This window comes from Anomaloglossus baeobatrachus, chromosome 3 (genome assembly GCF_048569485.1).
Source record: "Anomaloglossus baeobatrachus isolate aAnoBae1 chromosome 3, aAnoBae1.hap1, whole genome shotgun sequence".
In the NCBI taxonomy this organism is placed as follows: domain Eukaryota; kingdom Metazoa; phylum Chordata; class Amphibia; order Anura; family Aromobatidae; genus Anomaloglossus; species Anomaloglossus baeobatrachus.
The window spans coordinates 224,782,743-224,796,575 of NC_134355.1; the positions used below are offsets into that span (position 1 = coordinate 224,782,743).

At 47.5% G+C, this 13,833-nt stretch overlaps 1 protein-coding gene across 2 annotated transcripts in view; it reads left to right on the forward strand.

Annotated features, from left to right (window-relative positions):
* FMN2 (formin 2) overlaps window positions 1-13,833 on the forward strand; it is a 2,161,480-nt gene that overhangs the window by 680,079 nt on the left and 1,467,568 nt on the right. The window contains exon 8 of one of the 2 annotated variants that reach the window (XM_075339745.1): window positions 4,106-4,198. The exons of the other annotated variant lie outside the window; for it this stretch is intronic. Within the exon in view, the coding sequence (XP_075195860.1) occupies window positions 4,106-4,198 (93 nt within the window). The remainder of the gene's footprint in view (window positions 1-4,105; window positions 4,199-13,833) is intronic. 2 annotated transcript variants of the gene reach the window in all.

Sequence of the window (13,833 nt, forward strand, 5' to 3'; positions counted from 1 at the left end):
CAGGGGAACGTGTGCAATCCATTGGGGGCCATAGGCAGCACAGGGGAACATGTGCAATCCTTAGGGGGCCATAGGCAGCACAGGGGAACGTGTGCAATCCATAGGGGGCCATAGGCAGCACAGGGGAACATGTGCAATCCATAGGGGACCATAGGCAGCACAGGGGAACGTGTGCAATCCATAGGGGACCATAGGCAGCACAGGGGAATGTGTGCCAGCACACGGGGGCTATATTCAATATAAGGGGGCCATATCCAGATTAAGGGGGCTAATTTTAGGATGGGGGGCTATGAGGGACATATACCCTATATGATTTGTTAGACGGACACTGGCATTATAAGATGGACCCCATTTAACATTAAAAAAAAAAAATCTGTTTTCCTTCACCAAATTTGGGGGTGCATCTTATAATCAGGTGCGTCTTATAAAGCAAAAAATACGGTAATACTCGGTGTCAGTGGCACTACTTCTGCCTCAAGGCCAGTACCTTCCTAGCAGCAACCTAGCATACTTTTGGGGGCTTCATATCTTACAGAACTTAGATAGTGGCTTGCTCTTATTAAAACACAGTGTCAGTGGTCCAAAATTTTAATTAATACTCGGTGTCAGTGGCACTGCTTCTGCCTCAAGGCCAGTACCTTCCTAGCAGAAACCTAGCATACTTTTGGGGGCTTCATATCTTACAGAACTTAGTGTCTTGCTCATATTAAAACACAGTCTCAGTGTTACCAAATTTTTATTAATACTCTGTGTCAGTGGCACTACTTCTGCCTCAAGGGCAGTACTTTCCTAGCAGCAACCTAGCATACTTTTGGGGGCTTCATATCTTACAGAACTTAGATAGTGGCTTGCTCTTATTAAAACACAGTCTCAGTGTTACCAAATTTTTATTAATACTCGATGTCAGTGGCTCTACTTCTGCCTGAAGCAAAATACCTTCATAGCACCAAACTAACATCCTGTGGTGGCGTCTTCCTATCTTACAGAACCTACATAGTGTCCTGCTCTTACTAAAACACAGTCTAAGTGCCAAAAACCAATACTAAAATAAAATTGTTGTCAAACCCTGTTTTCTTTTAGGGCTGAAAGAGATTCACAACATCTTTGTCGACTCCTCCAAGAGGTACTTTGCTATTTTTAGACTTACAGAAACAGCTATTGTGGGGAACGTTTAACACAAGTTTAACATCCCGGCATCAGTACAAAAGGTCACGTTACAGTATTCACCTTCAAATCAAACCAACAAAAAGGGAAAAAGAGGCGGTAAGGGCCGTGGACGAGGTGGTAGTGACAGTGGTGATCGCCCAAGCAGTGTGACCGAGCCAAAGAAAAAAGTTCCTGCTTTATCTACCTTTGCCTTCCTATCCCAATTTTCTTGTCCACGTTGGAAACCACTCTTGTGCCCTGAACAATGCGAACAGGTAACGAATTAGCTAGCAGAAAATACCTCCAGTTACTTGTCGAGTAGCAAATTCCAAGGGTCTACACAGACAGACTTAAATAGTCCAGAGGTTGGCCCATCGAATCCTCAGCCTGCTCCTATTTCCTCACAACATCAGTATTCTAAGGAAACATATGACCCCAAAGCAGGTTACTCTGAGAAACTGTTTACAGGACTGTTTGACCTTTCTTGCGTCTCACCGTGCAACACCACCAACGCAGGTGAGGCTGTGGTGTGCAGTGATGGAGAGATCTTTGAGCACCCAAAGCCAGAAGAAAGCCATGTTGTTGGCCGTGACATGCTGGGCAATCAGGTGGAAGTGTTGGAGGATGATGAGACACAGTTGCCCTCAGGTCAGCCTGAAACCTCCATTACCAAAGATGTTGACCTTCAGGAATTTGAAGACGACCTGGTCGATGATGAGGTGACTGATCCAACATGGACGGGTGGCATGGATTGCGAGAGCAGCAGTCCAGAAAAGCATGTGGTCTGGTGACAGAGCGGCTCACTTCAGCTGCTGCGTGGAGAGGACACAGATCGCTCCCTGCCATCTTCAAGTAGCAGAGCTGACAGTGTCGTGTGTATTACATCGGACATGGAGGGGTATTTGGGGATTTTAATAAAGTGGTAAATGAGGTGATTTTTGTCTTTTATTCCAAATAAAGTATTTTTTTGCTGTGTGTGTTTCTTTACTTTCACTTACAGTTTAATCATGGACGGTATCTCGGGGAGACACCTGCTATGATTAACTCCTTATTACCCCGATTGCCACCGCACCAGGGCAATTCGGGATGAGCGGGGTAGAGTCCCGGGACTGCCGCATCTAATGGATGCGGCAATTCCGGGCGGCTGCTGGGTGATATTGTTAGGGTGGTGGGCTCCCCATAATGTGGTGCTCTCCATCCTGACAATACCAGCCTCCAGCCGTGTGGCTTTATCCTGGCTGGTATCAAATATGGGGGGAACCGCATTTTTTTTTATTATTTATTTATTTTACTGCACGATAGAGAGCCGCCCGCTGGCGGCTGTGATTGGTTGCAGTGAGACAGCTGTCACTCATCGTGGGGGCGTGTCTGACTGCAACCAATCATGGGCGCCGGTGGGAAAGCATGGAATAACTAATTGAACAATGAAGCGGCAGCCATTTTCAAAAGAGGAAATGCCGCTGGAGATTTTTGACAGCCGTGCAGCGAGACGCCCATGATCGGGGAGTAGAAAAGAGAGAGGGATTGTGCTGGGGATGCAGGACGCATGCAGATACGAAAGGTGCGCTCATACTTACTATGAAAAGCCACGCTTTTGGTGCTCGAACCATTCTCGAACGTAACTCGAACTGCCTAACTTTTACCAAATCGTTCGAGTTCGTCGAACGACTCGAACACCCCCGAAAATCACTCGAACATAAAATTGGCGAACCTCGAATATCGCTCATCTCTAATTAGCACACAAGTAGCAGAGAAAAGGGGAGATCAGTTAAGTTCATGGGAAAGTAGGGTGGATGATTTAACATACCAGGTATTCGCAGTTTATGGTTTGTGGAAAATGGACCAGTTTTGGCACATTAGTCCCCCACCTGTGTTGCTCCTACTATGCGTAGCCCTCTCTTGTAATCCTGTTGCGTGAGATGACATGCTACCTCTGACGCCAGCTTGATCTGAGGGTAATCGTTTCATCAACTGCTCCCCTACAGCCCTCTTGAATGTTTCCGTAGTACAATCCTTATTTGTCTTGACAAGTAGCGAAGCGAATTTGTCTTTGTAGCATGGGTCAAGGAAGGTACATAACCAGTATTTCTGGTCTGCCAAAATGTGGACTAGCCGACAGTCCTATGATAAAGGCAGTGTGACATGAACTGTGCCATGTGTCCCAGGCTCTGAACTGGAATCCTTTGTGTGTCACTGCTAAGAATACATTCTGTCTCCCTAAACCTCTTCTTCTCCTCAGTCTCTCTCTCTCCTCCTCCTGCTCCTCCTCAGTCCATCCATGCTGGACAGCCCTGAAGCTTGGGTTGTCAATGCCTTGGTTACCAACTTCAAAATATTCTTGCTCTTCATCATCCTCCTCATCCTCATGATGCTGACCAAAGGTAGCCTGAGCCTGTTGGCCGAGGTTGTGCGGATTACTAGCAACCATTGTGAAGTCTGGATCCACAGACAACTCAGGTGCATTAACACTTTGGTCAGTCAGACCATCCAAAGAGCGTTTCAATAAACAAATCAGTGGAATGGTAATGCTGATAAGAGCATCATCACTGCTCACAATGTTGGTACAGTAATCAAAACTCTCTAGGACCTGACAAATGTCTGCAAATCCACACCCACTCTTCAGTACTTATGTCTGACATACATGAATTAAGACCATGCCGAATACCCACAGAAAAACAGATATTTTCATAATTTCTCACATATCAATTACCATTTATAATATGGGGGTTATCAGGACTTTATTTTAGTCCTTGCATGTGGGCTAACTCTGTAAAGAGCGACCACATGCATGGACGGGGAAGCTGACCATGTGCCAGAGCATCTCACCGTTACACGGAGCACCGCATACCGGAGAGATGCACTGACAGAACCTAGCATGACGTATAGCCATGTGACCAGTCTGTAGCCAATGAAATAATAGACACGTGACTGGTCACATGCTTTTTTGATGTCACGATAGGTCCTATCATCTGTGCTGGTTACCGGAAGGACGCAGCGATTATCGGAAGGAAAAGCGGCGGGAGACAGAGTGCAGGACACGTCGCAGGGACCTGTAAGTGTTATGGCAATGTTTATTAACTGTATGTGTACATGTATAATGTGTTTTTATGTGTTTGTGTTTGCCTCCCATTGTTTTCAATGGGGTTCGAGTGGTTCGTCGAACGTTCGTGGAACGGAGCCTCCGTTCGACAAACCGAACCAAACTCGAATGCCAGGGGGGGTGGCTCATCTCTAATGCTAATACCTGGTATGTTAAATCATCCTCCCTACTTTCCCAATATATCTGACCTGTTCTCTCTTTGCTTCAATATCTCCCTGGCATGCTCCAGCATCTCACTGTGACCTCTCCCCCCTGTTCCCCACCTTCCTTTTATGACCTTTGTTTACTCTGCCTATGTGATGCTGCATCTGGGTTCTTTGATTGAGTGATCAAGAGGTTCTTGTTGCACCCCACCCCTTCACAGCTGATTGCACTTGTATATGTATATATTGGGGCAACTAAAAGTCTGCACCAAGAAAAGTATGCACCATATAAGTATGATGCATTGAATTAGGCCAGAATTGGGCCGGAAGTGACCGGAAGGTAACTGGATACATAGTCACTTTAAACAATGTTTGTGTATCTCTTCACTTTCACCCCTATGATACTTCACTTTCTACTGCACCCTCTGATTCCTAAACCCAGTAATGAACTTTTCATCTCACCCACCATCCTCCCCACCCATCTCACCTTCCCCTCAGATATTTTCCTCCACATTTCACCCAGTGTCTCCAGACACACATGACCATCTCATGGCCTCTCCTGCTCCCACCTACTAACACTCTCATTGCTTCTCTTCACTGCTGGAGATATCTCTCCTAATCCTGGTCCTCCTCACCACATACCTATTGTCACTTCAAACCCTCATCCACAACCTATCACAAATTTCCGCAACCTCTCTAAGCTCATACCCATCCACCCAGCCCCCGCTCCCCCAGTCCCACTAACAGGAGCTCTATGGAACACTCGCTTTGTCTGCATCAAACTTTCCTACATTCATAATCTTTTCATCACTAATAAACTTTCCTTCCTCGCCATCACTGAAACCTGGCTCATCACCCCCTCTGACACAGCCTCTCCTGCTGCACTTTCTTATGGCGGACTCCAACTCTCTCACACCCCCCGCCCCAGTAACAAGCATGGTGGAGGAGTTGGTTTGCTCCTGTCTGACCAATGCTCCTTTACACCAATTCCACTACCAGCCTCTGTTACTCTCCCCTCTTTTGAGGTACACTCTGTCTGCATCTACTCCCCCTCCAACCCTCAACTGGCTGTCATTTACCGCCCTCCAGGGCCAGCCACTGCCTTTTTTGACCATTTCACCACCTGGCTACTACACTTCCTTTCCACAAACATCCCCACCATCATCATGGGTGATTTCAACATTCCCATTGACACTTCCCACTCATCTGTCTCCAAACTTCTAACACTCACTTCCTCCTTCGGCCTCACCCAATGGTCTCCTGCAGCTACTCACAAAGATGGCCACACGCTGGACCTAATCTTAACTCGCCTCTGTTCTCTATCTAACCTCTCTAACTCACCTCTGCCCCTGTCTGACCACAACCTACTTACATTCTCTTCCCTCTCTTCTCCAAGTACGCCACCCCCCCCTCCACAAACTTTCACACCCTCGCAGGAATATCAAACACCTTGATTTACACGCACTTTCTCAGTCCCTTCTCCCTCTCACAGACATTGCATTTTTACACGATGCTGATGTTGCTGCAACTTTATACAACACTACAATCTCTGCAGCTCTCGAATCAGCTACCCCCCTCACACACACCAAAACCCGCACAGGCAACCCTGGCACAAGAGTCAGACTAAAGAACTGAAATGGGCTTCCAGAATTGCTGAGCGCAGATGGAAGAAGTCTCATTCTACTGAGCACTTCATTGCATATAAAGAGTCCCTTACCACCTTCAAGTCCACACTCACTGCTGCAAAACAAACCTACTTCTCATCCCTCATATCCTCCTCTCTCACAACCCTAAACAGCTATTCAACACTTTCAATTCTCTCCTCCGTCCTCCAGCCCCACCTCCCTCTCATCTCAGCTGAAGACTTTGCCTCTTTCTTCAAGCAGAAGATTGACAACATCAGAACACGATTTGGCCCACAATCACCATGGCCCCTCATCATAGCTACTCAGCCCTCTTCCTCCAAATCTAGCTTCTCCACCATGACAGAAAACAATCTTTCCACTCTACTCTCAAGATCACATCTAACCACCTGTGCACTGGACCCGCTCCCATCGCACCTCATCCCCAACATCACCGCAGTCCTCATCCCAGCCCTAACCCATCTCTTCAACCTATCACTAACAAGTGGTGTATTCCTCTCATGCTTTAAACATGCCTCCATTACACCCATCCTCAAAAATCCCTCCCTTGACCCATCCTCTGTGTCAAAGAATTGCCCCATATCCCTTCTCCCCTATGCCTCAAAACTACTGGAACAGCATGTTCATCTTGAATTGTCCTCATACCTCTCCTCCTGCTCCCTCTTTAACCAACTACAATCTGGCTTCCGACCACATCACTCTACTGAAACTACCCTAACCAAAGTCACCAATGATCTACTAACCACCAAAGCCAAGCGACACTACTCTATCCTCCTCCTCCTGGACCTGTCTTCTGCCTTCGACACAGTAGACCATTCCCTCCTACTACAGATTCTCTCATCTCTGGGCATCACAGACTTGTCCCTATCTTGGATCTCCTCATACCTAACCGACCTAACTTTTAGCGTCTCCCATTCTCACACCACTTCCTCATCTCGCCCCCTATCTGTTGGTGTCCCCCAAGGCTCAGTTCTTGGACCCCTGCCTTTCTCCATCTACACCTTTGGCCTGGGACAACTCATAGAGTCCCACGGCTTTCAGTATCATCTCTATGCCGATGACACACAGATCTACCTCTCTGGACCTGACATTACCTCTCTACTAACCAAAATTCCACAATGTCTGTCTGCTATTTCATCCTTTTTCTCTGCGCGATTTTTAAAGTTTAACATGGACAAAACAGAGTTCATTGTGACTCATCTCTTCCAACAAGCCTTTCCATTAAACTGGATGATTGCTCACTCTCCCCAGTCTCACAAGCTCGTTGCCTTGGAGTAACCCTCGACTCTGCACTATCCTTCAAGCCACACATCCAAGCCCTCTTCACCTCATGCAGACTACAACTCAAAAATATCTCCCGGATCCGGGCTTTACTTAACCAAAATCAGCAAAAACATTATTGCATGCCCTCATAATCTCCCGCCTCGGATACTGCAACCTCCTGCTCTCTGGCCTCCCTTCCAACACTCTTGCACCCCTCCAATCTATCCTAAACTCTGCGGCCCGCTTAATCCACCTCACCCCTCACTATTCCCCAGCCTCTACACTCTGCCAATCCCTTCACTGGCTTCCCATCGCCCAACAACTCCAGTTCAAAACATTAACCATGACATACAAAGCCATCTGTGGAGACACGGGGCTCAGTGGGTGCTCTCGTCCACTAAAACCCACCGCCTTTAGAAAGACAGCGTGGCTCAGGGCTCATCCCAACTGAACGCCGGCCTCCTTAACCGTGGGCGTAACACTACTCAGACAACACAGGGTGAGGGAACCACAATAATTAGACTTTATTGGATCCCCAAACAATTAACGGCACATAACACATAACCAGCAAAACACACAAATGTAACAGGCAACAAAGTCTCACCCTTCTGCTGGCTCACCAGGGATTTAGAATGTCCTTGCCTCAGAGGTTCCAGGGCTATTTATTCAAATCCAGCAGCACCCCGCTTTTGGCGGGCACCCACCGAGAAAGGAATAATGCCAGATTTAGGAAGCTGGCTGAGGTCTGCAAAGTCTGTAACAGGTGACTGAACTGTGCCAACCTGAGTGTCCTCCTTAGGTAGTCCTGGTATGATGTTACAATCCTGGCAGCCGGAGTCGAAATCCCTAGGCTGTGGATATGGTCTCCAACCGGAACCGGAGCCCTTAGATTGAAGCCATAAGATATCCTGATCCTCTAGTCAGCTCCTGAGAGCTTAGACTGGATCCATCAGCATCCATCAACAACCTGGTGGCTTAAAGAAGTCCCTTTTATAGCCACAGCCTTCCACTTAGATACACTGCGTCCTCATCGATTGATTGGACAAGATCGCCTCTCCCATTGGATGAATCTCAAGCTACATAGACAATGTTCATCCAAAGGATGTCTACAGAAAGACTGAGGGTATACATGTAGTCTGGAAGTCACAGACTAGATAATGGCTACTAAGGTAATTTACATTAGATTAGCAATACACAACTACATTACAATGAATGCTCAGAGGGGCCTGGCAGACACAATGGTTTAGCAAACATGAGTTAACAAAAACTTCAATACTAAACTCCCAAGAGTCTTGTAGAAACAATGAGGGCTTATCCCCCATCTATACACACAGAAGAACAATAGTCTGGCTGAATTTTAAGAAACTTTAACCCATGCTAGGCATTGGGTGTCCATGTCATCACACCATCCACAACCTGTCTCCTCCTTACATCTGTGACCTAGTCTCCCGGTACCTACCTGCACGCAACCTCAGATCCTCAGAAGATCTCCTTCTCTACTCCTCTCTTATCTCCTCTTCCCACAATCGCGTACAAGATTTCTCCCGTGCCTCCCCCATACTCTGGAACGCTCTACCTCAGCATATCAGACTCTCCCCTACCGTGGAAAGCTTCAAGAGGAACCTCAAGACCCATCTCTTACAACAAGCCTACAACCTACAATAACCCTCAGTCCAGTATACCAATGCGCAACCAGCTCTGTCCTCACCTATTGTACCATCACCCATTCCCTGAAGACTGTAAGCCCTCGCGGGCAGGATCCTCTCTCCTCCTATACCAGTCTGTTTTGTACTGTTAATGATTGTTGTACGTATGCCTTCTTTCCCTTGTAAAGCGCCATGTAATAAATGGCGCTATAATAATAAATAATAATAATAATACTGGTTGGGGGAACTATGACAAGCAGGGAACACTTAAGAAAGATGGTGAGGTGCTATGTAGGTAACTGTATCAGCGTGCTTTCAGAGTTTACTGTTCCCTTTTAATATTGGGTTTCCAAGCTCAACACTTGGCCAGACCTCGCATTATACGCTTTGGAAGTGCTAGCTTGCCCTGCTGCGAGTGTGTTGTCTGAGCGTGTTTTCAGCTCAGCAGGGTCAATAATAACAGATACTCGCACACGACTATCCACGGAAAGTGCAGTTTGACGATAATCAAAATTAACCATAGATGGATTGCCCCAGGGCAAGAGTGGGCAATTAATTTTCCCATGGGGCCGCATGAGAAATTGGGATGGTTTTAGAGGGCCGGACTAATATAATTACCTCAGTTCTACCCAATACTGTATATAGTGTATATACTATCCCTTCATAAACAAACAGTAATTTAAACAATACAAAGATTGAATGAATATGTGGGGATGCATATACATTACTGGGGTCAGTGGCGGGCATAGACATTACTGGTGTCAGTAGGGGCATACACATTACTGAGGTCAGTAGGGGGCATACACATTACTGGGGTCAGTAGGGGGCATACACATTACTGGGGCCTGTGAAGCATACATACTGGCCCTCGTGGCCAGTGGAGCATACATACTGGCCCTGGTGGCCTGTGGAGCATAGATACTGGCCCTGGTGGCTAGTGGAGCATACATACTGGCCCAGGTGGCTAATGGAGCATACATAATGACAGTGGTGACCAGTGGAGCATACATACTGACAGTGGTGGCCAGTGGGGCATGAATATTGACAGTGGTGGCCAGTGGGGCATGCATACTGACAGTGGTGGCCAGTGGGGCATGCATACTGACAGTGGTGGCCAGTGGAGCATGCATACTGACAGTGGTGGCCAGTGGAGCATCTATACTGACAGTGGTGGCCAGTGGGGCATACACGCTGACAGTGGTGGCCAGTGGGGCATGCATACTGACAGTGGTGGCCAGTGGAGCATACATACTGACAGTGGTGGCCAGTGGAGCATCCATACTGACAGTGGTGACCAGTGGGGCATACACGCTGACAGTGGTGGCCAGTGGGGCATGCATACTGACAGTGGTGGCCAGTGGAGCATACATACTGACAGTGGTGGCCAGTGGGGCATGAATATTGACAGTGGTGGCCAGTGGGGCATGCATACTGACAGTGGTGGCCAGTGGAGCATGCATACTGACAGTGGTGGCCAGTGGAGCATCCATACTGACAGTGGTGGCCAGTGGGGCATACACGCTGACAGTGGTGGCCAGTGGGGCATGCATACTGACAGTGGTGGCCAGTGGAGCATACATACTGACAGTGGTGGCTAGTGGGGCATACAAACTGACAGTGGTGGCTAGTGGGGCATACATACTGACATTGGTGGCCAGTGGAGCATACACACTGACAGTGGTGGCCAGTGGAGCATACACACTGACAGTGGTGGCTAGTGGGGCAAACATACTGACAGTGGTGGCCAGTGGGGCATACATACTGACAGTGGTGGCCAGTGGAGCATACATACTCACAGTGGTGACCAGTGGGGCATACATACTGACAGTGGTGGCTTGTGGGGCATACATACTGACAGTGGTGGCCAGTGGGGCATACATACTGACAGTGGTGTGCGAGTGGGGCATACATACTGACAGTGGTGGCCAGTGGGGCATACATACTGACAGTGGTGGCTAGTGGGGCATTCATACTGACCCTGGGGACGCTGAAGGCACAGGCAGGCAGCACAGCAGCAGCAGAGCCTGAGGGCTCCTCTGGCCTTCTCTGAGTCCCCTGTGTGTCTGCTTCTTCTATTGCAGACACAGGGGGGGGGACCTGAGAAGTCACAATTGCTGCTCCCCTGCTCCCCCCTCCTGCAGCCACTTTGCACTCTCCTCCTGCACTCACACTGCACTCTTCCTGCTGCTACTGGTGCACTTACCTCAGTTGCAGAACGGACGTTTTTAAAGTGGCCGCTGTGGAGATGAGCCGGTCACATGTGAGAATCCCTGGGTAGAAGGGGCAGGCAAAGTGGGCATGGCCAGCATAGACAGAGCAGGAGGAGGGGAGAAGGGAGACATCCGAGGAGTGTGTGTGTCCAGCATTGAGGGGGCATGACCGACAGCAAAAGGGGCATGGCCAGCAGCATAGATGCCAGAGAAGGCATCCAGAGAGTGTGATCAGCATCCAGAAGGGGCATGACTGGCAGAAAGAGGGGGCGTAACCAGCAGAGTGGGGGCGTGGCAGCTGCTTATCACTGTACTGCGGGATACATAGCTCCCGGCAGTGAGAGCGGGGCTGAGGCATAAAATCCTAGTTCAGGCCACACCTCCAACTCTCAGCAAGACGGGCGGGCCGGTCACAGACAGTAGGCTGGCCGGATCTGGCCCGCAGGCCGCCCCTTGCCCAAGTCTGCCCCAGGGTATCTCAGGCCGCCTGTTAACAAGACCCAATAATAAGTGTAGCACCAAAATTTGTATTTCTTAAGTTAAAATAAGTTCCATTGTTTCTCATTCAAGACTATTTTGTCTTCTAACATCTAATGAGACCGCATGACTAATCTAACTTGTTATGCTGCTGCAATGTAATTGTTTGGCCCAATCACCCAGGGCAATATTTTTCAAGCCTTTGTACATTATGCACTGGCACAACCACTGTCGAGGCTACACTGTCTATAACAATTGGTCAGGCAGTCTCTATTTATGTTCTATATTGATGCTGTGCTCCACGGTGTGTTACACATGGCCCCTTGCAAAATCAGATTTGTTTTCGCTCCTTGGCATGTTATGCCCTGTTGCTTATCCTACTAATTTTTTAAAAAAAGCTGTTGGGAGCTGTTGGGAGTACCTACTGATGCAGTGCTCCATGGTGTCTGAACCATTATCCCCTGGGGAAACTGAATTTATTAAACTCCTTGGCATGTTATGCCCTGTTGCTTATTCTACCAATTTTTTTAAAAAAAGCTGTTGAGAGCTATTGGAAGTACCTTCTGATGCTGTGCTACATGGTGTTTGAACCATTCCCCCCTGGGGAAACTGAATTTTTTTAAATCCTCGGTGTTAGCTAGTGGAATAAAGCCTGAGTTCCAGAGTGAAACAACTGCCACTTCCACGGTGCTGCATGCTTCACAAACTGCGGTCTAGGAAGTAGGCGATGATCGCTCCTGCTCCCAACCTGATTTTGGTCAGATGCAATCATCATCAACGACATCAGCTTCGATGTCCCAGCCTGGCATTCATTTGTCCATAAAACATACATTACCGAATCTTTTGAATAGAATTTGATTAGAGGGCCACTTTAGCTGTTGGCGTTGGTGGTGGAGGAGGAGGAGGAGGGCATGGCCAACACCCAAATGGCCACATTGGCAATAGCACCGGAAAGTGTTATGGAGTACGTATTACAACTTTCACACTAATGATATAGGGGACGCAGAAGACTACAAATGACTACCATCCCTCGCCAATGTATGTTACAGGGCCCACCTGAGAGCCCTAAGAAGTCTGAGATTTGAGGACAGCCAGTGGCCCTTTCTACATTTGAATAGAGGACCACCGGAGCCGGTGGTGTTGGTGGAGGAGGAGGGCAAGGCCAACACCCAAATAGCCACATTGGCTATAGCACTGGAAAGTGTTATGGATTACGTATTACAACTTTCACACTAATGATATAGGGGACGCAGAAGACTACAAATGACTGCCATCCCTCACCAATGTATGTTACAGGGCCCACCTGAGATCCCGAAGAAGTCTGAGATTTGAGAACAGCCAGTGGCCCTTCCTACATTTGAGTCCACTGCCACTGGAGCCAGTGGTGCTGGTGGAGGAGGAGGAGGGCAAGGTCAACATCCCAACAGGCACATTGTAGCTTGCAGGTCGGGGCTTGATTTGACGTTTTATTACAGTGATTAGGCACTAGAAACTGTTTCTTCTCAATTTCCCCTCTTTTACTTTGGTTTGAGAGCTGTTCTGGTGACTACGTAAATGCCGCGTGCTGCTCTGACCACGTTATTCAAAGACACCATAAATGCAGTCAGACACCTTCTATAGGCTATGCCCATACTGTTTCAGCCTTTTCCCATCCATTTCAGCCTTTACCTCAGTCACCATAGCTCACCGTTAGGTCCGATGTGAAATTACTCTGGTTTCCCATAGACTTACATTGGGGGTCGAATATTCGCGAATACTTGAATAGCAACGAGGTATTCGCCGGATATTCGGCGAAGCGAATAATAGGGTATTCGATCATCCCTAGCTGATATACTGTATATAAGAGAGAGGTCACAATATATGGGCACAAATTAGTAAAGAATAGCAACATAACTGAGAGTTAAATTGTAGCAAAGCCAGTTGTAATAGTTGAAACAGCACCTTTCTGAGGGAGTCAGTGAACTGTGGATATTGACAGGCATACATGGAAGGCATCAAGTGTAAAACATAATCTAGAGATAAATTTAAATGTATGAACAACATTCATATATTCACACAGAAGAAATATTAATAGAAAAATCACTTTTACTACTATATGTAGAATGTGATTAGATGTTCAACTAGTATAATGTAATCTACAGCTTATAAGTCATTCAGTGATGAAATGTTATAATAATAATAATAATAATACAATTTATTTATATA